Below are 24,589 nucleotides of genomic sequence, written 5' to 3' on the forward strand. Positions count from 1 at the left end.
CTTCTTTATGTACTCCTTTCCACTGGCGTAGAATGAATGGAGTGTCTTAAAAACCATTCATTTTTAGTTTTCCTTCCTTTTAGTTTATATATCTCCTCCTTGTGTCTGAAATCTGTCGGTTGTACTATGTTTTCTAACCATGTAATTGGTCCAGAGCAGAATGCGGAAAGAAGCACACAGAAAACTATAAATTACTCTAAATTTTGTGAGTTTGTCCGCAGAAAACAAATTGAGTGCATAAGTATTGTTTCTGGTTTAATTAGCCCTGATAGGAAAGTAATAGCCTACTATACCTGAATATATACAAAATACAAAATAAAAACATCAGGATTTTATTTTTCTAATATATGCCAATTATGTATCATGTAATAGTAACATATGGATAACTGTTGCTTTGAGTGTCACAAATATTGAAGTCTTGTAAGAACAAATGTTCATTAGAAATACTGCCTTTTTATATTTGAGTATGCAGAAAAAGGAACGCAAAATGTCTCACATATTGGTGCTGATGTTTTAATTGTTGAGGGTATTTAAAGGTTGTGTTAGATCTCTTTCATTTTTTGTCTCCTACAACTTAAATGGTGAGACTTCCATTCATCCTACCATGATCTACATTTGAGAAGCCTGACTTTTCATGGTTTCCTCTTTCAGAAGTTCACTTCTGATAAAGACTGGGAAATGCTGGGTATATAAAACACCTGAGGCTTTAAACTGTCAATAGACAATTAAAAGAGGGGTTGTTAAATAACCTGCCCCACTATCCTGCTTTATAAGACTTGGTGAAGTAGTGGCCTCAGTCTAGACCAAAAAAGAACACTTACAGAAGCTCCTTTATCATTGAACTTAAAAGACAGTCTAGTATTGAAAGATGCAAAGGAAATTGCATTTGTTCAACAGAATGGGCAGTAAATTGTTTATCAGCAACTTTCTCACGTCCACAAACAGAAGGGCAATCTATTACTGTTTATGTCAGTTCCTTGTCAGTGTCAAATGTTGTTTTTAACCAAGATAAAATCTCTACCATTGTTCCATATTGAGCAAAGAAAACCCACTCTCACCGCCCTTGCCAAGCAGAACTATTTAAGCAGGAGAGTCAATTCCTGACTCGGCAGAATTTCACAATGTGGTTTTTCTTGCTTTTCGTCGGTGTATTAATGCATGCTTATGGTGGCATTTGCAGCAATGCATGTCCAAAGAAATGTGTCTGTGAACATGCAAAATCTGTGCAGTGTTTCAGGGTACAAGGTGTTCCCTCAGGTATTGCAAGAGATGTGAGGAGACTAAACCTGGGATATAATCACATCAAGGATCTAAAGGTAAGGTCTAAAGGTCTAAAGGCAATGGGGTCTGCTGATCGTTACTGTGACTTGAGAGATATCATTTATTTTATTAACCATAGGTTAAAATATGAGGAATTAACTTTTCATGTTTTTTCTGAAAAATTTAGATATTGAAGTATGTGTGTGCATAAGTTGGTATATTTTAAAAATATTCATGAAAGTTACTTTAGAAACACTGAAATGTGTACACATCCATACGTAACTTTTGGTTTGATATCAGCATATTTATCATTTGTTTGTTCTCAGATTTCCCTTTTACCGCAGATATAACAGGATGGTAAAGGAAAATGGAATAGGCTAATATTAAATTTATGGAATATGTAGATCAGATGGAATCATTAAATGATTAATTTAAAAATATAGTAATATCCCAGATATATCAGATTCTTAATCTGAAATCTTATCTTGAAGACTGGATCAAGCTAATTCATTTGAGGAACCATCAAAATGATCATGTGCAAAATGTAATATAATTGTTGAATATAATTGTTGTAGCAAAATATTATGAAAAATAGATGTCATTGAACCTTTTTAATGCAGTTCAATTTCAGATTATCTTTTTTAATAAATAGTTTTCGATGTTATTCTATGTCTGCAATTGAACTCATTTATATTTATTAACTAACTAATTTAGATTTATAATTGAAAATAATATTTCATAGATCCATGTTAGAAAAAATATGCCAAACATTCAATTATTTGAATGAAAGCCTTTGTATTTCCTGCCTGACTGTGCAAGTCTGAATCTGTAATATATGTTGATGTTTATTTAATTTTTGCAGTCCTTACTGCATATTATGAAAATGAAAATATTCATTTGAAGACGAATCAGTGTATGACTTGTGTAAAAAGGTACATATTATGCAACATAAATGTGCATTTATAGTCTTATGTTTGTAGTTATTTGAAACAGTTTATAGCTGTTTCCAGCACAAATGTCACCACTCAATCAAATGTAAACATTAGATATAGAAAGAAATGGGTATAATGGTACCTTGATCTATAATTTATGATCTATGTTCTTCTTCTGAGATATACATTGATCTCTTTGCACAGTGAGAGTGAGGAACTTGTGCATAACTGTTGAGTTTTTTGAAACTTTTCAGAGCAGGGATTTCTCCGGCCTGGCTAGTCTTGAGGAAGTGATTTTACCTTCCTGTGGACTGGAGATGGTGGAGGCCGGTGCGTTCAGGGCTCAGGGGAACCTGAAAATTCTGGAGCTTCAGAAAAACAAGCTGAGGCACTTCCCACGCGGTCTGCCCCACAGTCTGGAGACGCTCAAACTGGCCAACAACAGGATCCAAAGCCTCCAGGAGCCTGCTTTTGAGGGCCTGCGGAGACTGCGTGTGCTGGACCTTCAGAACAACCTGATAACCAACCTGCGGGCCAGCACACTCTCCCCGCTCGTAAAACTGGAATGCCTTTATCTGGATGGCAATAACATTGAGACTGTCCAGGGCTCCCTCAGGCTAACTCGGCTGAACCTGCTCAGCATGGGGAACAACAGGATTCCTTCTCTGTCGTCAGCATTCTTCACACTGCTACAGTCTCTTGCAACGTTGCGTTTACCAGGGAATGTCCTGGTAAGAGTCCCGCACGACCTCCCCCAAGCGCTGTCCTCCTTGAACCTGGACAGGAACCAAATACGGGCCCTGAGGAGTCGGGAGCTGGGTCACCTGCGTCATCTTGTGGCTCTCTCCGTGTCCCATAATAAGCTGGTGTCTGTGGATGGATCCCTGCGTCTGCCCAACCTGACAGTGCTGGAGGTATCAGGGAACCACCTCCGTACCCTGCCCAGCAGGCTGACCTCAAGGCTGGAGAGACTGGACTGCGGGCAGAACTCCATCCAGGAGGTCACCTTCCAGCAGCTGTCTGGAATGAGACAACTGAGACACCTGTTTCTAGAGAACAACACCATCCATCACTTTGAGGCCAACGCACTGAGGAACTGCATGCACCTAACCAACCTGGCTCTGGAACAGAACCTCCTCGCTGCAATTCCAGAGGGGTAGGTGCACATACCCATGTGATGGCACTTTTGAAACGATCATTCAAAATACTGCAAAATACTCATGTAGGGTTTTAAATGAGAGGCCCCTTCACTTCCAAACTATCCTACATGTGAGAGTGAAGGTTACTCAAGTGCAATCTTGAATATCTTTGAGTATGTATATGGTCACATATCATGCATATAGTGTATACAGACTGAAGGGCAAGATAAAATAATTAAATAGAAACAGTGTCAGGAATGTGTTCAGACCTTAGAAAAGAAATATTTCACACACTAATTAACTCATGAATGATGTGCCAAGTAATGTTTCACTGTATGAAGAATTGTTCCAAGATATCAATACTTGAAGTGCAGTTTCGTATTTGGGCACCATTTTTATTTTTCAGTTGACACTTAAGAAATAACAAACTGTTATACAGACACTAAAGACACTATGTCAAAAGGCCACTCGGTAGAAATTCAACATAGTTATTAATTGCTTTTTTGTTGTTCAGTCTCCCTGAAACACTGGTGCGGCTAGACCTGAAGGGGAACCGTATTGAGACTATACAGGAACGGGAGCTGATGACTCTCAAGCGTCTCCAGGTGTTGAATCTGCGCAACAACAAGCTTTCCTCCCTGAGCCTGTCAGCACTGGAGCTGCTGCCGCGGCTGAGGAAGGTCTACCTGGACGGCAACCCCTGGAACTGCAGCTGCGAGATAGTCCGTGTCAAGAGGAGGCTGCAGGCGAGGAAAGTAGAGATCCGCAGCGAGCTGTGCAACGATCCGATTCGTGCGCCAGGAGACGACTGGCGCGCCTACCTCAGGGAGCAAGATAAGTGCGAAGAGTATATCCGGGAAACGGTTCCGCAGAGTCAAGAAAAGAATACAGCGCACATCGAGCATACAGATAATGAAGAATACTATGACTACGACGCCTAGTATACTTCATGCATATGAGACGTAGTAATAGTTAAATCTTTCCAGTAGTTTTTTTTTTTTTTTGTATCATGTGTTAACAAAGGTTTTGTTACGGATTAAAGAAGCAACTGAACTTGCTGGTGAGCTGTGTGGAAAAAAATAAAGGAAGAGATTTTTCCTTGCTTTGTTGGCAATAAAGGACCTGGATAACAACATACTTTATAGACCATCACCAGAACAGACAATATTCATATCAATTCTCCAGGTTTTTGGTGGATTTTTTGGCCCTCTGTAACGAGTTCGGTTCAATCCAACATGCGTATTGATCCAAGAAATGTACTTTAATTTTAGTAACTACTTCACTTAACTTTATATATGACATTTTCTAATATTAAATGAGTGGTTCCTTATTCTTGCTCCTGGCTTTCATTTATGTTTTCAACTAAGCACTTTTTCTGTATTCTGTGGAAAATTGGGTGTTTGCCATTTATAATTATGAAACCATTAGTTTGGTAATTTAAAATTACCAAGTGACTGTAAGTGTGTTGGAAAGGGGATAATTATTTTACACTCCCCTGGAGCTCTTCAGAGTTGTCACCCATTAACAAAGACCGTTTCCAAGTTTTAATTGGCAAATTTAATTGGCGTAATTGGCGTAAATCGGAAATTACATGCAAGGTATCTGTTGCACAAAGTATCCAGCAGATGGCGACAATCCTGAAACTGGTGCCTACTTCAGATCAGCCTACCTCTGACGCAATTACGCCCTTGTCCTATCGCGGAGCTCCATGTAATCTTGCTAGTTCAAAGTTTAAAGGTAAGGCGGATGAAAGATGGCAGCCGGCAAACTGAGGTGTTGGCACTGAATTGAATGGCTTATCCCCGGCTAGATTTATCCTCGTGCGTCTGTCTCTTTAAGAATTGGAATGCGGCACTGTATGAATTCCTGATATATTAGAGGTTTTTTGGTTTAAGAAGGACTGTATGATGGCACAGGTGTACGAGTTCGTGTGGCGGATTTTGCATGCCCTTCTGCATCTGCAGCGAGCGCTCATCTGCTGGTTCCGAGTCCGCCTGTGGAACTGGCGCCTCTGGAAGCGAGCAGTGGCGGCGTTGCTCGTACCAGTGGCGCTCGGTTTCCAGAACCACAAAAAACTGGGTCCATCTGCCGGCAAGCGAGGTCTTCGCCGCGTCCGATGGGGAGCCGACGGAAAATCTCTAGAGAAACTACCGCTTCACGTCAGCTTGTTGATAGCCGAAGATGAACTGCACTACACGGACATCGCCAATCTGGTCGTCTGGTGCATGGCAGTAGGCATCTCTTACGTTAGCGTTTATGATAATCAAGGTAAGCAAAAAAAAAAAAACCCTTGGTAGTTAAATGAAATAAACTTCGTCAGTAAATCGACAGGTTTTGTAATGCATAGCTGGATATCTGGGGAGCCAACTGTGTTAAAGTTGAAACCGGGACCAGGAAGTGATGTCTGGATATCCTTCACATTATCTTAGCAGTCATGTGAGACAGTCAGCTAGCCATGGTGCTCGTAAGCTCTTTTAGTGACTTCTACAGGCAGGTCAGCGTAGCTATAACCCCGCAATCTAGATTTAGCTGACCAATGACATTGCCGCTGGTTAGCACTGGCTACATGTCACTTTTGTAAAGTTGATCTCCGAGTCACAAGGTGATTACAAACTCTTGGATGGATGCCTCTGTCCAGATTAAGCAGTTTGGCTTCTCGTTTGGTTAACCGCAAGAATCATGTGGCTAAGTTTTGTCACAGAGGAAAGTGCTGTTATATTACTAGCATCACCAATGAATGATGATCGTACTTAATAGGCCTAGTGCCCAGCGTCCGAGATATTTGTCTGAACAGGACTGTCTTTTGTTGTGTTGTTAGCTGCTATCTGGACTAACATGTTACTAATCAGCAACTTTAAACGTGTAACGCTGTTTTGTACACACTCCCTGGCTAGCTAACCTGTCCTGTTGAATCAACCTCATGTAAGATAACTAGCTAGCCATCTTTAAAGGAATGATCTTACACTTCTGGTCGTGGAGTACTTGAGTGCTTCGGGTTATTCTGTCCAGTCCCCTTGATAACATGGCTGCATAACTGGATCAGTTACTGAGCTAATGAATGCAGGTGGCCGTATGCTCACTTCCTCGCCATTAAGAGAAATGGGATATTTGGGAGGTTGTGGCCCTTCAGAAACATAACTGTGCAAACCGGATCTGCAGCAGTCAATATTAGACTTACGCTCTTGAAATGTGAAGTGGTGTCAGCAAAGATACATTACATCTATTCAGGAATATGTGTCGTTTTCCTTCACACGATTATACTACACCTCTCTCCTCTTCAGTTTCAGGCTTAAAACAATGTGTGTAGGGTGTTTCCATATTATTAGGGCTTGTGTCGTATATCACTTGAGTGCTACATTTTCTCACCCGTTGAAATTTGGTAGGTACATTTGTGAGCTAGTTCCTGTACATGGCCTCAATGTATTATGGTCACGAGGTCTGAAATCTCAGAAAGTTGTGCAATTAAACAGCATTCAGCGCATTGAGTGTTTCACAATTTGATGAATGTTGCTGGAGGATTGCTTCTTATGAAATGTGTGTATTACTGTATGAAGTTTCTTCTCCTTTTTATATCGACTGCAAGCACTTTGTCCCCACTGTCATGGGACAGGAAAACAGATTGTAATGGTCATAATTCAGGGATGAAATATTTCTTTGACTACATTTTGGCTTTTAGCTGACATTCAGAGCAGAAGTGGCATTCTAAGCATACCGCAATGTGAATGTTGGGCATGTGACGCATGACTGTGTGAAATATCAAATTTCTTTGCTAAACTTCCTCACTGCGCGTGTGGAATGAGTAATTGTGGCCTGGCCTTGAGGAACATATTAAAGAAATATCTTAAGAAAGCCAATTTCATGCGATAAAACAAAACACTCTTAAGTCCCTCTGGATGAGAGTACCAGCCAAATAAATTAAAAAAAAATATTTATTTATTTATAATTTATTTATCCATGAAAGCACTACTGAGACTGAAATCTCTTTTGCAAAGGGGACATGACAAAAATGACAGCTACACTTGTTTACAGAAGACAAGACAAGCCAGACAAGCTAACAACAGAGACAAATCCCTAATGAAACTTGCCGTCAGACAGTTGATAGATTCCTGATCTTATTCAAATTTCCTCAGTGGTGCTGTGCTGTTTTGCCTAGGCAGTATGAAGCAAGTGGCCACCACGTGGTTTCTAGACATTAGATGTTTGTCTTGATTTTGTCTCTCACTTAAACTCTGCCATCCTCTTGGTCTGTTAACATCAATCACACCAATTCTTATGTGTGTGTTTTTCCTAAAGGTATCTTCAGAAGAAACAATTCCAGACTCATGGATGAAATCCTGAAGCAGCAGCAGGAGCTCCTGGGTCTGGACGGCACCAAGTGCCCTATAGAGCTTTTAAACAATGGGAGTGACAAACAGGATCATCAAGGTGGGTCACCACATCATGGCACCTCACCCTCTTCAAGGGAATGTTGTCACAGTGTCACAGTGGTCACATCTCTTTACAACATACCCACACCCTACATACTGACTGTGAAATGTTTGGCAGGCTAAATCGCACTGTACTGCTTCAGTATTGCATGGTACATGTGGGTGCAGATTCAGTACCTCTACACTTGTGGGGGGGTGGGGGAGAGGGGTGGTCCTCAATTTTAGAATGGGGACCAGAGATTGAGTTGCATGAATAAGGGAACCCCAGACCTCAGTGTCCCCAGGACTGCCTGTGTCAGGACTCCTTGTAACTTGGCCCCAGATTCAAGGGTAACAGTCAAACATTTGCTTACCTCATGTACTGCAGTACTGTAGACCTGGAGGAGGCCTGTGAGAGTGTACCCGGGTTGTGTCGCATCAGCCTCCTGCACTGTGTGCTGTGCAGGCCGTGTTTTTCCAGGCCAGCAGCCGTGTTTGTGTACTTACTGTTGAGTGTAGCTTGTTGAAGGTGGGCTTTGCACTCAGTAGAGCACGCAACTGGTTTTTCACAGCTTGAGATATGGAAATTATCCAGTCTAGGATTCCGAAGCCAATGTTTCTGCAGATGATACTGTCCTAACCCCGCCCACCCCCCTGTATCCTTCCCACCCCCCTGTATCCTTCCCACCCCAGGCTCTGATCTACAGCATACATTTTTTAGGTGTGAGTGTGAAGCAGCTGGTATGAGAATTGCTGCTGTGATAGTCTCGCAGAAGAGAGGACCCAGGGGCACCTGGGGCTTGGTGGAGAAGGCAAGGCAGATGCCAGACATTTGAAGGGGGCATGTTTCTTAGATGGCCTTGGAATACTTAGGAATTCCCCAGGGGCTGGAAGGTGTTGCAGGAGAAAACGTGTGACCTTCCCTTCCCTTTTTTTGGTGTGCTGTCGCATCACCACCTCCTAATAAAACATTCGGGAAATGGAAATGTGGATGCTTCACATGCTGATGAGTGTTAGTGCACGCGTCTGTTATTTAGGGCTTTGGGAGAGTCAACAGCACTGGGAGGCATTCATAAAGGCATTCTAATGCTAATAAAGGAGTCTTGGACTTTTATGATTAAGCGTTGAAAATCCATTTTAGTGGGCGTGTGTGCACCGTGATAAATCCTTGGCTTTGCTTATGCTTGGGTCTTAAAAGAGTTTGTGGATGTGGGTTTGTGTAAAGCATCCTTGTGCCTTCTTACCAGTCTGTCAGACCCCTTAAATTTACCACAGGTACTACATGCACTGCGGCCCTGCCTCATGGTAAGCTGGTTCGCTAACGCTGTCTCGCAGCTCAGTTCCCCAAACCAGGCAGCACAACAGTTATGGTCATTTGTTAATTAAATAACATCTACAACAGCAAATAATTTGGTAACCATTACTGTGCGTTTCTCTCCTCTCACTGTTTCTAGTTTGGCTAAGCTTTACTGTGAAACACCACCACCGCTTACTTTCCTGAGATCAGAAAGCTACATTCACTTCACTTCACTGGTTTCACCTACTGCTGAAGTCTGAGCAGGAGTGTCTCTGAGCATTCATGTCTCTGTTTTGAATGTGGGGTGCGAAGTTATTGAGGGAGGGAGGGAGGAAGGGAGGAAGTATCATGGGTTTATTGTAGCACTTAGTTATTTATATTGAGTTATTTCGGTCCTGGGACTGTGAGTCATGACTTTAGTTTGTGTTTTTCATTTTAATTTGTTCTTTTTGTCTGTTACATTGTAAGTAAAGAACATCAACATCACTTTCCACTGGATTTCTGGCTGCACGCCTTATATTCCATCATCCCAGACCATTGCATCCAGTTCCAGTGGGTCACACCACCCCAATAATGGGGGTCACTTAAGTTGCGCTCTTACAAGGTTTATTTAGAAGTACTTCATAGTCTAAAAGATGTGGGGAACATGAAACTTCAGTATTGCTCCTTGAGCAAGTAAATCTGTTGAATGACACATACATACCGTTAGGAAAATTATTGAGCAAGAACAGTCTTGGCATTCTGACCATCATGTAAAACGTCCTTCAAGTGTTTCAGATTTAATATTTAATTAGGAAGCAGTGTGGCATAGCGGTAAGGAGCAAGGCTTGTAACTGAGGTTGCTGATTTGGTTCCCCCGCTGGGGCGCTGTTGTGTTACCCTTTACCCACAATTGCCTCAGAAAATATGCAGCTGTGTAAAAGGATAAAATTGTAAGCTGCACTGGATAAAAAAAAAAAATCTGCTAAATGACAATAATGTAGTATCTTGTTTTCTGTGACACCATGCACATCCATGGGTTCTAACGGATGTCCTTGCACTCTCTGAAAAGTGTGTATTTCAGTCTGATGGACCTCTGTGCCACTGTTGTTGTTTAAAGTTTAAAATGTCAGTATTGAAGAGGACATCACAAACAGCTTGTGTTCTGATGCACAGCCTATAGCAAGAGCAATGCTTTCTTTGACCATATGGGTGCAGTGAGTAGGTGTGTTTGGACTGTGCGTGGGTCACAGTGCAGTGAGTGGGTGTGTTTGGACTGTGCGTGGGTCACAGTGCAGTGAGTGGGTGTGTTTGGACTGTCTGTGATCAGCATCATGGATTCACCAGTGGAATTTGGCTTTGGAGACAGAATTTCAGAAGGAAATATGTGGGAACCCCCCCTCCCCCCCCCCCAGCAGAAAACAGAATTTAGCATTTTGGAATTTGGCCCAAAGTACAGTGTACGGGTGTGGACCCTCGGTGGGACTCTCATGAAATACATGAGGTGGGAACACATGAAATGAGTTCAAAAAGCAGCATTTCATTCAATAAAGAGTTATTTGAAACAAGGAACAGACCAGGGGGCTTCTTCTACTTTGTAGTGGTACTCTTTGCATTGCTTCATATATGTGCTTGTTAATTTCATAGTGCCAGTGTGGTGGTTGACAGCCCTGTTTTGTCCCCTGGCCGCAGTACTGTCCTGCCAGGCGGGGGTGAAGACGTTGTCCCCAGATGACGGGAAGCCCAGCATTGTGAGAGCGGCCCAGGAGCTGTGCAGGGCGGTGGAGCAGAAGGAAAGGACGGCCAAAGACATAGACGTCCATATGCTGGACTCCATACTCAGAGGTAAGAGGCCTGTTGCACCAGCATGACGGACAGACACTTTATTCCATTATAAATTTAGGCTCACCCTACAGAGAGCAGATGGACCATCTGTTCGCCCGCCCCATGTCTGTGTACCATGCTGTCCTGTCACTAGAGCATGCTCTATTTTTGACGGTCAAAGTTACCCTGCTTCACACCCCCAGCCCAGCCCTGTGTGTTTAGTGAAATGGAGAATAAAGCTAGCTTATTTGTACACCAACAATAAAACGACAAAGTACTGTCATCCAGTGTTGATATTTATTGAGTCATGATAACATAATGGCTACTTGTAAAGGATAGCTTAAAATTACTGCTGAGACATTCAATTTATACAGCAGCATTCCAGAGATAAGATTTGGCCAGAATACGCATTGGCTTGCTATATACAATGACAAACTGCTTTCTTTTGCCTAGCCTTGAATAACTGGAACGTAGCTGCATCATAATTGGAGCATACTTTACAATGATTCATCTGGCTGACTCGGGGAGCTCAAGAAAGAAACCAAAGAGTGGCATGGAAAGCTGATAGTAGATCTCTTGTAATGAGCACACAGACTACAGCATTCTGTTGCAGTTGTTGTGACCACAGAGCCTATCACTGCATGCCATTTCCTGGGAGTGCTACACTAAGCACAACAGGAAGTACTACAGCACATGTGAAAGCACTCAGTGATTCTGACGTTAGAGGCCATGCCCTAGTTTTATGAAGAAGGTGCCCCCTCAGGGACAAGCAGCTGCATCCTTGTGTTCTTATCCCTCCACAGAACCGCAGGTGAGGGGGTTCACATGCTCGATGACAGACAAGCTGTCAGTATCCAGCCTCTCTGTCAGGGGACCAGCTGTCCTGTAATAAAATAACAGCAGCCATTAAGAAAAGACTTAATTATGAAGGGAGCATATTAGCTTACTGAGACCAAGTTTTAAGTCTAATGAATGCTTGTGGACATACACTAAGTACATTCCAGCTAAAGCTGTGATGTATGTGTACCAAGAAACAAGAAATTAAGCTGTCAGATGCATAAACTGTTGCTTAGCTGACCAAATAAATTCACGGTTGGGACCCCTCCAAACAGTTCCCCCACCACCACCACCCAACATCAGCTACACTCCTCACAAGAGGACCGACTGAATTCACATCACATCCAGTCTCATTCTTGCTTCAAGTCTCATTTTCACTGGCAGTTTTCTGAGTTCCTGTACCTGTTTGACCTCTCCAGATACTGAATGACCTGTACTGGATCCCCAGACACAATGTGGATGTCCACTAAATCCGCAGCCTGGGTTTGCAGAAATGCAGCAGCCATCTTTGATTTATGTAGCTTTTTCTCCTCTTTTTTCCTCTTCTCCTCTGTTACATCTGTCCCCTTCCTTTGCCACTTCCCCTTCAAGGTCTTCCAAAAGCAAAAGCTTTTCTTCTTTTCCCTATTCTCCTCCACTTTACTTCTGTCTTCCTTGCAATTGCTCCTTTTGTCCTCCCTATGACATTCATTGTCTTTCTCCACTATGATTTTTGGCTCCTCCAGATTTTTCTTCTTCAACCTTTCTTCTTTCTGTGCCTCCATTTCTTTCCCTTTCTCCTCCTTCTGTTTCCCCGTCGCAGGTACCTTTCCTGCTTGCATCTCTGGCTCTACCCTCCCTTTGCTGAGATTCGTCAGAAGCATCTCTTTAATGTCTTTCAGGGTGGAGTCCCACTGTCTCACCATCTGCTCCATTCGTTCTATTTTCTCCTCCACTCTCGCAATACTCTTCTCCACTCTCTCTATCCTTTCATTCACGCTCCGGGTCTCCTCTTTCGTGACCAGAGAGTCCTGACTTGGGGTTTGTGTCTTTGCCCTCTCATTGTGAGGCTCCTCCTTCATGCTAACTGTTTCTGCCTCAGTAATCTGCGCCTCCTCCTTTACTATCTTACTTCCATAACGCTGGACGTGGTCTTTCCAAAGCCAGTCCCATTGCATTTGCCTCAGCACCCTCTCTATCCATTGATGCTGCTGGCTCTCCTCGTAGACTGACTCCATTGTTTAGTTCTGGAAAAAAAATGAGTGTGTTACAGAGTACGGTAGCTTGTAAAATGGTAGCGGATTCATTTCTCGTCTTGTTTTTAATAAATGGGTTTTAGTCTGTGACGTCTCCTAAGTCAAGATTCTACAATGTGCTGACAACGTTCTTAGGCTTTGTGGCATCATTGCCGAACCCTGTTTCTGATTTTACCCTTTAAATGGCTTTAGTTAATGTTATTAGGGCTTTTGCGTTGATCTCAAAGCCTTTCCCCAGAGCCCGTTGTAACTGATAGTGTCATATATTACATTTTTTTTCGAGGAGATAGTTCAAGTCTGATGCCCATATGCGCGTTAAGAGGTTCGCGATAACGGGAGAGCCAAGCGTTGCTTGTGTGCGAATTCAGTGCTTCAAGATAACATTTCTTAGCTACACACACCAAGACTTTCTTAAAATTACATAGCTGCAATGTAGAAAAATTAATCATTTTAAGAGAACCATTTTACGGCTTTGTATGTTAGCGCATGCACACATTCCATGCTCTGACAGTTAGCCACAGGTCACAGTTTGACGTGAAATGAGGATTAGATAAATTTCATACCCGCAAAGAAAATGCAAGTGATATTTAAAGATGTACCATCAGACATTTGCTTTAATTAACCGTTTCGCTGGTAACTTATTTTAATGTTGTTTTCATTAGCGTTATTAAGCTTCTCATAGTTTTCACATCCGCAAGCTGATGTATATGCATACATTAGCTAGCCTATCTATATGCCTCCGTATTTTCGCATATTGAGAGTGAATATATTTCGTGGGTGATAAATAGAACAAACAGGTGCTGCTGCAGAATGCAACTTACTACATTTCTTCAGCGGTATTTGTCAATAAATTAATAGCCTAGGTGTGTGTCCTCCACAGAATATTACAGAAATGGCTGAAATGTAATGTAATTTCTTACGTAAGATGTTTTGGCTGGAAAGTTGATAGATCAGAAACATGGCTGTCAAATATAACTCCATTAGTTTAAATATGGAGGTATTAAATCATGTTTGAATTTGGTCAAATTGTATTGAGTTGCTGGTTTCATGGCACATACACATTATTAAAATTTTCCTTAATTCTGTAAAATAAGCATTGCAACTAGTGACTGTTGCCCCCCAAAAAAATGATCACACCACACCAGTGATGGCTACAGGCAGCTATTTTATGCTTGAGCCATTAAATGTTTTGTGTGTGTGTGTGTGTTTTTTTGTGTGTGTTGTTATTGTAACTGTAGCAATTGGAGTTAATTTTACATACTGAAACTTTGCTGTATTAGGTCTTAATCTAAGTGAGTTATGTACATTTAAAACTGTATTAAATCTATGTTTACTGTCAGATGAGTCTTCTGAGATCTTGTTTTTTTTTTAACAAGTTGAGGAACAGTTGCTCAGTGACTTGTGCTTGTGACTTCATTTGAATATCTATGTCTTAGTATCCTTTTGCCAGCTAGAAAAGCAGGGCTGCAAATCAGTAGTAGTTGTGATCAGTTCCTACTAAAACGTCTGAGCACGGTTAAAATGACTAAAAATATGATGGTCTTCTTACGAGATAAAAGGTGCATTTGCACTGTAAATCCGGGCCAAACTGTGGTAGTTGCATTGTTCTGACCTTAATAATAATTCATATGCAGAGGATGGGATGGGAGTGTAATAGAATAGCTCCTTCATTTCTGCTGTTTATGTGGTGTGATAGATGAAGTCTGTTCTTAAGGTCACAGAGGACCTTTTTTAAGACTGAAGCAGTGGAGTGTGATTAAAGGGCTCGAGTAATCAGAACTGAAGTCGGTTGTGTGCCAGATCGCTGCAGAAACGGAGCGGTGCCAGTGTCCTGGGTCCACCCCAACTCAGACCAGAATTAATCACCCGGTAATGCGCAGTAAGTCCTAGATTTCAGATCAAATATTCAGAAGGGGCCATAAATCAAACTGATACATTCCAAAACATTAATCTCGGTCTAACGCTTCCCCTGCTATCCCACAGTTTCTCGTTTAAGGGTGCACAGTGAAGTAACAGACGTGGTGAAGTGGAATGAAATGTTTCCGTCTTCAGAAAAATTCATATTTGTATATTACACACTGCAACAGAATGCCTGCTGATATGCCTGTCCAGAACCAGCAGATTCTTTCACACTACATGTGCCACAGTTCACTACTGGAGAGCAAAAAAAATGTTTATTTTGGAGGATTGACGCATCTTCTACTGATGACAAGTGAGGAACTTGTAGGCCTCTGATGGGTTGCTAGAGGGCGCTGGTGAGCAGTGTGACAATTTACCGCCTGAGTCAAGTGTCCTCATTGATGTTGTAGAGAGATGTCTAGTGCAGTTTCTCGAGCTGTCTTTTGCCCATCAGCTGTTCACATTCAGAACTGGTGATGCTGATGCTGATGCTGCAAATTTAGGCTCATGTGCTGAAAGAGCCTTGGCCCCCCCAAGGCTATACTCTAAAAAAATACTATTACTTTCATTCATATTTATAATAAAATGTGTGCATCTGATTAGAGTTTGATATTAATATAAAATCTCTGGAGAAACCAAGTATTCGATGATGAACCCCAGTGAAAGAGAGGTTATACCAAGATGACACAATGTCAGTGGCCTTTTGCAGTGATGGTACTGTATGTCCAGCCAGGCACTTTCCATGGGTTTCACTTTCTTATCATCGCTGCTGCTGGGGATTCAAGCTGTGAATGACATTTGATTTGTTTTCATGTTGTTTTCGTATACAGTGCTGCTCCCTACTTATAAAGGTCACTGCTAAAAGAATCAATTATGATAAAGCCAGAGATCTTGCTGACAAAACTGGGCCACTCAGCCTCAAAAACTAGTACAAACCCATACAATGCTCAACCTTTATGAAACCACACTGTTAGTGCTTATTCTGACGAGGTTCAGATTTTGAACAGCTGGTTCTTGCTGTTACCACATGATGGAGTCCAGTTATACTACCTATATCTTTACCTTTAACTTTCTCAGCATGGGTACCATACGTTTTACTCATTACCAGGTCAGTAGGAGCCATGTTATAAACCACGTATAAATCCTAGATAGAGCCCTTTCTTCTGTTCCCTGGGTCAGGCAGACTGCCTGTTGAATGGCCCTAGGGACATTGGCTAAAATGTAATTCTCCAAGGTCAGGATGGCCTTTGGCTGACAGTTGGGCAGGCAGGGGGAGGTCAGGGAATTAAGAGACTCCACTAGAGTCAGTAATTTAGACTTGTGGGTCACATCTCAGAAACAGTTCTGTTACTGCTGGTCTCCATAGGCGTATATTCAAGTAAAATGTCGATTGTTGATTGAAGTCTGTCTCTGGCTGGATTCTTGTCTCTCTTCACTGAAGGTCAAACTTCATCCTTGTCACCCTACCTTATAATGCATTGCCATTTTGATGATTCTTCCCATGTAAAATGCTGTTTTCAGTATTTTTACGTATATTGGACAGCTCTCCAATTGTTTTGTCTTTAACAGTGTATTGTTCTTTGTATGCATGTTTGATATGTTTTTAGTTAGTTGTCACATTTGATGTCCAAGCAAGTACAAAAACATTCGTAACAATTTTGGTTGATCTAAAGTTGAACTGATCTGCATTATTTTGTGGCTTTCTGTCCTGTGGTTTTTTGATCTGTACAGATTCTGTGCATATACCGGACCCAGACCTGGTTCTGAAGTTTGGCCCAGTGGAAAGCACCTTGGGATACCTCCCCTGGCACATCCGGTTGTCTGAGTTCATGTGAGTACCTGTCTCAGGCTACACCTGTGCCACACAATTTAAGTTAAGGAGGGTAGTGTTCCCATAGTTAGGTATGCAGTGCCTACTGTTGTTCTGTGGGTAAAGGCATACCTGCATGTGTTGCTCAACAGTCTATCACTCAGTTATTTGCATAGCTTGTGATTTTATGCATTACTCATTTTATGGTACTGAAACTAGTACTATGTGCCAGACGCGTGCAATTTCAACAGAAATGTCAGCATTATTGTTACTTTATTACATTATTTGTGTGGGATGGATTGCTGTGTCCAGTTAACATTTGCAAATCACCCTGGGCCACTGTATCCTGCCGACAGCATAGAACAAGCTTTTACTCTTCCTCATTCCAACAGCGAACACAGCGCAGAGATTGTGTGTCCAGTTTTGTGTATTGGTGTCTCTGGATTTGCATGTCTGTTAGTGTCTGTGGCCTTGTGTACCTACGTGCACACTATGTGTGCATGTCCCTGGCTGCGCATGACTGTTGGTGTTTGTCTGTCTATAATTGTGTCAGCGATCAGTCATCCTCCTCATTCTTATGCCTGTGGGTCCATCTGACCGTGTTGCTGGAGTTACCTGCTGCCAGGAGACACTGGGCAGGAATGACAATGAGTCTCCTTTCCTGTCCTGCAGCCGTCCGCTCTCAGTGAATGCTCTGTGTGTGCGTACATGTGCGCGTACGTGCATGCGTGTATGATGCAATACAGGAGGACTGATTGCTTAAGCCACGTGCTGCTTGTTGAGGTTTGATAACTCTATACATCTCTTTTCAGTGCCATTAATCCAGCAAAAAATAACTATTTAACAAAATAAATGATACTGAAATGTGTTCTCATTGCGCACATCTTTTCTCTTAATCCATTACCAAAAAATGGACAGTTGGTGAAGTTACCCATCTTCCGCCAGTCAGTGATTTAATCAAGAGGTGCTGAATCAGTGGTAATTTAACATCAAACTTTGAAGTCCACTAAGCCTGCTTATCTGTCACGTCACATTTGTGTGGACGGCCTTCACAGTTAGGCAGTAGACGTGTTTACACGCTTCAGTAGATCAAAGGGTCCTGTTGTTTGATATGCTGAAACATGAATCGTGAAATGGTAGTGAAACATTTGTTCTTTGTGCCACCACTAGATGGCAGTGTCTGGCTTTTGATACAGGAGCCATAGAGGGTTGTTCCCTTGGTTGTATGATTCCTTTGTGGCCTGCTCTGCAGGAGATGAAGGAAAGAGCTAAACTTGTGCAAGGTCAGCGAGGGTCCAGGTGAATTGAGGACCTCGCATTGCAGAAGCTGAAATACTGTGGCACGGTGCCGTGACAGTAGACCTGCGTCCTGACTGATTCCTCCTTCCTCTTGCAGTTCCATGCCTTCACATACAAGTGTCTCGTATGAGGACTTTCTCAGTGCACTGAAGCGCTACGCAACCTGTGAGCAGAGGCAGGGGAAGTGACATCGCCGGGACCCCGCCCCCATCTTTCTCTATGTTTACAAGCACCCAAGAACAAGCAGCAGCGCCCCGCTGCACCCCCCGTAACCCCAGTGTTTTATTTCAGCTCCTCCGGGCAAGGCTTGTGCACCACCTCTGCTTGGCCAGCAGGGGTCGCCTTTGTCTGACCAAAGGTGACTCTGCACACAGGAAGTCCAGCTGCTGAGTGCTATGCCTGGCCCGAGGCCCGAGTCCATTTACAAAGGAGCAAAAATCTGAAATGACACTGTTAGGGGTATGGTGTAAATCCTTAATTGTTTGTTTTATGTTTGTTTTTTGTGTGTGACATCTTAAACATATGGTATCCAACAGGTCCAAAAATGATATCCAGATTCAAAATGTCTCCGAACAGAAGGTTTGTCAGAAATGTAGACATCTGTTGCTTAGAATATGTGTCTATTCATCAGGGCTGACCAGATAAGCACTGCATTGCGATTCTCCCTAGATAATCTCCCGTGCTGAATTGTGAGTGTGCTCTGAATGTGGTTGTAAAACACAAAAGTCGATTTGTTTTTTCTTTTTGTGTGTGTGTGGATGGATGAGCACTCACCTGTTAATGAATGTTCTGCATGCATAGGATGCCCGACGACAAGGTCATGCAGTCATTCAGAGTCAGGGCAGAGGTGTGTGCGTGTGTGTGTGTGTGTGTGTGTGTGTGTGTGTGTGTGTGTGTGTGTGTGTGTGTGTGTGATGCAAATTGGTGTATGCATCCTCCCAGTCAGCAGGCTACGCTCATTTACACTAAATCCCGGCTGTTTAATCTACAGTGCATAAACATTGTTCCGTCCACAATACGTTCTGGTCTGCATGTAATAAATAACTTCAAATTGTTGAATAAATCTAAACAGGTGAAAGAACATTAAATGAACAATGGTGTGAGGTAGTGAAACATGCATTTTTACACTTTTTATTTGGGGGGAGAGTTGCATTTCCAGATCTACTCAGTTGTCTTTAAATGGTCCCCATCAGTTTGTACACAATTACTTGAAATTCATTTGGTGTTTGATTAATGGTTCTTGGCCCTCAGTAATGTTTTTCCACAGAGATGACAGCGTTTACACTGTACCAGTGCGTCAGGGCTCTCTTGCAAATATTTCCTGTATAGACACTGGTCAAAATGTGCAGGTGGGGGTTTGATTGGCAGCTCTGATTGTCTTTCTTTCTGTAGATTGTACCAGTTCCAGCCAATTAGTGTAAACACCCAAGTAAATATTACGGAAGACTCAGCTGGCCAAGAAACCTTGGATGGAACGTCTTTGGGGCCCTTTTCATTTGAACTTTTTCCTTTTTGTGTTTCTGTGAGCAAGGTGAAGGGAGTTAGGGGTGGAAAGCATTTGCATTGTGACAGAAACCAAGACAGACCTTCAGCATTGCAGAATCCAGAGTCTGTGTTTGCCCTGTGCCCCTGTGGCCTATTACCACCATTATCAGTAGTAATGTGGAACTTAATCCTCCTTCCAAAATGTATGAAGGGTTTGATTGCACTTTTAGGTGAAATAATCAGCTATCAGCGAATGGGAGAACCATTTCTGATTTGCTGTTATCTTACCTTTCTTTACAAGGGATACACAGTTGTAGGACTGTTGAAGAGATAAGTGAAAATACAAGGCACTTGAGTTCTCTCTCTCTCTCTCTTCTCTCAATCTTCACACCAGATTACAGGTATAAGTGACACTAATGCATTTTGTGAAGTTTGTAATGGCAAACTTAAAAAGAGCAACCTCATTATTAAAGTGAAATCCAAAATATTGAAGTCTGAGACTGGCCAGCAGCAGATAATAAGGCCCTTTAATGTGCAGCTAGGAGTGTATGATACGTTGGCTTGTGTACTTGCAGTCAGCAAGGTGTACTGCAATGCATTTCGACCCACAGTCTTCCTCGGGCAGCAAGTAACTTGTGAGGAAAGGCAGTAGGTGGAGTTGACGTCTGTTTAATAGATTCCCAAAGCATGGCTGCATTGTGCCGTAGCCAGAGGAAAGGGAATGTTTAATGCCGCATAACTGTCAGGTGTGCGGCATCTACCTGCCTTCCAGGTGCACAGCTGAAAAGGGGCCACCGTAGTTTGCATTAACAGCGGGATTCATTTATTCATGCCGACCAAAACGCAGCTTAATTATCCCATGAGGGCAAACCTCAGCATATGGTGGGGGTGAGCTGACTAGGAATCTAGTGCATTTACTTTATTTGATTCTAATTTAAACTTCCCACCTGTTCCCTCATGAGTCCTTTTAATTGTTTCTGTCTATTTGTAACCAAAAAGTAAATACATTACTTTTAGAGATGCTTTCTGTGGTTCACAAGTCTAATCACAACTGCTACATTTCATCCTTTGACTGACAGGGCAGTAACCAATCAGATGTCAGGCACTAAGTCTGTGTAAAGCCTAATATTAGCAGCATGACCCTTTGACAGGGAGTGACATCAGCCGTCTCCAGAAGCCGTGGCATTAAGCATTCTATGGCAGGAAGTGCTACTGAGCTTATTGAGAGGGATTCTAATGATGTGAGACAAACGGCTGCTTTCACACAGAACTTATGGAAAGTGGGACCATTTGCTTCCATTACTTCACTGCTGTTGTCAGACATACTCTGGTTCTCCAGCACCTGCTCCCCCCTTTGATTTCCCATTCTCTGTGTTCAGCAAGTCAAATTCTGCCTGTAACAACATTGTTGCTTTCCATAAATACCTCAAACGAGTGTTATGATTTGCTGATGTTGTGTCAGTTTAACTAAGCAGAGTGTTTTTGAAGCCTAATGATCTGTCAGTGGCAGAGCCGTGTGGTACCTGATAATTGAAATGACAGCACAGTCGTGATTAAACTGGCCATGCATTCACCAACATCTCAAAAATGGGTATGTTAAGGGTCATAATAATGAATGACCATCAGACTTTTCTGACAATGGAATATTTTTCAAATGCAAAAGAAAATGTGTGCTTTAAATATCATTGCACTGCCTGTTTTTTATGTGAGCAAGGATGTTCCTTTTTTTCCTCCCAGGGAAGATTTGTGTAAATTTAGCTACATGAATGAGCTGTATGAATTTGTTTCATAAGGCTTTCTTCAATCTGGAGGATTTTGTCATCCCTAAGATCCTTAGAAAATTTATTAGCACTGAGGGTTTTATGTTCTTATTGAGCAAACATGGCATTTAAACATTTATGACTGTCCCTGTTACGACTGAAGGAGATTATCCTCAATTGTGCAGAAGTCTGTCCAGGTTAGACAGATGCCCCCCACCCCAAAACACACACACACACACACACACACACACACACACACACACACATACACAGACACACACAGAGGTCAGTCCTGTTTTAGAAGCTGATGACATCATGGAATATCACAAGAAAATGCAGTTTTGGGGATTTTTTTTGTGCTGAATGTGAACAGTCACAGTTGTGTGGTGAAATAATGGTGGAAGCATTTTCTATTTCAAGGAATGACCTGACCTTTGTACTTTCTTGTTGCAGCTATGCACAGCACCATACTTTGAGATGACAGGCTGTCGCTGACTTTACAACTTTTGCAAGTAACTGTTCTCTCAGTTGAAAATGGAAAAAAATGTATTTTTTTTTTTTTTTTTTTTAGAAGTGCTCCAACAGTTGTTTTGCAACAATATGCTTTTTGTTCATGGCTTGTTGAACCGCTAGAGTGAAGATCCCCGAGCTAACGAGAAGTCCCAGGAAATATGACTGCCTTCACATGAGTGTCTGGCTAATCCATTGTTGTCCCTCTCCATGAAATGTGTCTCAGAAACTTTGTTCAGTGTGTTCATTTTCCAAATGGTGGAAGGTGTTGAGTATGCCGCAGTGTTCTGTTCGAGATTGGTTTCCGTTTTGACTCAGAACACAGAGGCTCTGCAGCAGCATTGCCGTTTACAGTAATGCGGTCTCATTGTACTGCAGCGGATGACAACAAGTGCACAGCCCTGTTTCACATAAAGGCTGCAAACTGGAACATCAGTTTCACGTAAATGAGGCTGTGAGTGCACTGAATAAATAGATGCAAAAGTGAAAAGGTTTTTGTACAAAGCCTGTTGCCGATGTGTGAATGCTTGCACTCTTGGTTTTATTCTGATGCTGGGGAAGCCAGTGGAAGCCGAATAGCTGCCTGCCGTGCCAAAGCCGCTGAGTCTGGGGATGTTGCATTGTGAATGTGTCTCTCGTTTAGTGCTGAACCAACCCCGGCAGAGCCTGTTGTTCTCCTGTGTGCGATTGTAAATAGTGTGTAAAATCATTTTTATGAATCAGAAGTCAATGACATACAAATACCTGTGTACCTATTTTAAATGAACGTAATATTAAAGACGGAGAAACTGGCAAAAAAAACCAAAAAACTCTGACTCCCTGTGTCATTGTGCCTCCCGCTTCAAGGTCGCCTTTTTGTTTTCTCTCCTTTTAAGTGAAGTAAGTGTCCTGTTGAGCTGCTTCTTTTGGTGTTTACTTCCACTGTGTCTGGGAATGAAATGAACCTGCGGTTTACTCTGAACAGCCTCCATGCAGCACTGCCCAGCACATCTGTCTCAAAATGGTAGGTGCTGCTTCTGCTGTGTTTGCCAGTCAGCATTCTTGGATCTTGGATCTGAGTGGAGTACAGTGAACAACTGTAATTCCCCGCCCACCAAACACCACCACCATCACAGATCACCCCACGTTTGACCTCCGAGGAGCAGCTCAGACGGGAAGATTGGATTCCCCACTGACAAACGGGCTGGAAGATTCCCGAGATTGGTTAGTGGGTTTTTTTTTTTCCCCCTTCTCTCGCTCTTTCTTGGCGGAAAAGATAAGAGCTCAAATCTATCACAAAGGAAGGAAAAAGCAACGCGCGTTAGGGGATCAGACATCACGATGAGTCTAGTGTAGGGTCTTTCAGACAGGCTACAGAAAGAAAGCTAAATATTAAGGCAAATCTGTGGATGCTCTGTTTGTTCGTTCTGAAGCAAAAACCAGAAATGCATGGTATTGAGAGGGAAAGCCATAGCAAACTCTAAGAAACATATATACGTAAATGTATATGTATACTGCCTCACAAGACAGTATTAATGTTATAGCGTCTGAAAGAGTAAAGGATTCCTCATCCTTAGCACTGCCTGTAATATACTACTTGTCTGAAATTTCTGCAACATCAAAGCAATTCAAGGTAACAAGTAATTAGTTGAGCACCTGAAGTGATTCATTTCCACACCCTGAAGTGCCTCAACGCACAGGATGGGAACTATTGATTACCCCGTTCCTAAACTTAGAGATGTAAAAAACAGGAAATAACTCCACTACCACGCACAGAGACAGTCTTTATCAGTGAGCTATGTACAGGAGAGGCTGGCAGGGGTTTGCAGAGTTAACAGCAGCGTTAGCATGCAGCCTGTGTAGGATGGAAAGCCTTCTCATAAAATGTTTAGGTGTAGGGTGAGTTGCTCTCCATTTAAATTAGATTTCCCTCCCATGTGATTGTCAGATCTACTAAAGTTAATTAAAACAGAGGGAGCGGCAGTCTTTTCGTCGTGAGCTGTTATTGGAAGCTGTACATCAGTGTCTATTCAAATGTAGACCCCGACATGGCTGTTTGATACCGGTTTAGATCATTTAGGGACTTTGAGGTCAAAAGGTGATAAACTGACAAGTGACACCAATGTTCTCTGTGGTTAATGAGGTAAATGCTGTGTCATGGACAGTGGACAGTGGTCTGTTTAGAGATTCCATCAAAATGTTAGGAACTGAGACCTCAGGAATAAATAAAAGGGTTTCCAGCAAATTAGACTCTGAACAGAGAAATACACTATCCAGTTACAGAGGCAGATAAGAAGGCACTGACAAATTCTGCCTTTTAAATGGAGCCTTGCAACTCTCACCATTTTAGTAACATTAATGTGTGCGTATTTATAGAGGCAGGCAGTTGTGCCTAAAACCCTAACCCTATCCCTAACCCTAAAACCACTAACACTGCAAAAGCAGGTATTTGTCTCAGCAGACTAAACATCAGGAGAGAAGTGTGGCAATACCAAGTGCCTCTCAGCAAACGAGATAAATGTTTCCGTGACGCATCGCAACACCGCACAGGATTTGAAATTGGAAATAGAGTTTGGCTGTAGCCTGTAGCCTTTCAGTCAGAAGGCCCCATCTCTTGGCATTGATTGATAACCTTCCATGGTTTTCATTTGCTGTAGTAATGGCATCTTATACTTGGGGCCCAAGATTAAATATGAGCAGAGGGAAAAGAAAGATATAAAACTGCGGCTCTCCTGCATTTATTCAGAATCATTCTGATGACACGATTAAGTCGACGGCGCACAGGGACAATCACGGCTGATTTCTGCAATCTCAAAAAAAACGCTGCTGAAATTTCCTGCGCACGGCTGTGTTGATTGCATCATAACTCAGCTTTAAAAACACATTATGGCTGCACAGTTGACTCCAAAGCATGCACACCTACCAATTAAAGTTATCC

General features: G+C 42.4%; 3 protein-coding genes across 3 annotated transcripts; 2 read left to right on the forward strand and 1 right to left on the reverse strand.

Moving 5' to 3' along the window:
- The first annotated feature begins 1,154 nt into the window (after positions 1–1,154).
- On the forward strand, positions 1,155–4,272 carry LOC118792436 (nephrocan-like). The gene is made up of 3 exons (XM_036550280.1): positions 1,155–1,316; positions 2,447–3,348; positions 3,846–4,272. Exons 1-3 carry the CDS (start codon positions 1,155–1,157, stop codon positions 4,270–4,272), a joined length of 1,491 nt encoding a protein of 496 aa, XP_036406173.1.
- Positions 4,273–5,085: 813 nt separating this feature from the next.
- Positions 5,086–21,727, forward strand: nus1 (NUS1 dehydrodolichyl diphosphate synthase subunit). Its single transcript, XM_036550562.1, has 5 exons — positions 5,086–5,599; positions 7,625–7,756; positions 10,706–10,858; positions 16,540–16,639; positions 18,015–21,727. The coding sequence occupies exons 1-5, from the start codon at positions 5,236–5,238 to the stop codon at positions 18,103–18,105; spliced, it is 840 nt and encodes a 279-aa protein (XP_036406455.1). The 5' UTR covers positions 5,086–5,235; the 3' UTR covers positions 18,106–21,727.
- Positions 11,193–12,759, reverse strand: LOC118792668 (stress response protein nst1-like). The gene is made up of 2 exons (XM_036550563.1): positions 12,077–12,759; positions 11,193–11,720 (listed from the first exon to the last, which is right to left on the reverse strand). The coding sequence occupies exons 1-2, from the start codon at positions 12,733–12,735 to the stop codon at positions 11,627–11,629; spliced, it is 753 nt and encodes a 250-aa protein (XP_036406456.1). The 5' UTR covers positions 12,736–12,759; the 3' UTR covers positions 11,193–11,626.
- Positions 21,728–24,589: the final 2,862 nt, after the last annotated feature.

The sequence above is a fragment of the Megalops cyprinoides genome, chromosome 17 (genome assembly GCF_013368585.1).
Source record: "Megalops cyprinoides isolate fMegCyp1 chromosome 17, fMegCyp1.pri, whole genome shotgun sequence".
NCBI classification, from domain to species: Eukaryota; Metazoa; Chordata; class Actinopteri; order Elopiformes; family Megalopidae; genus Megalops; species Megalops cyprinoides.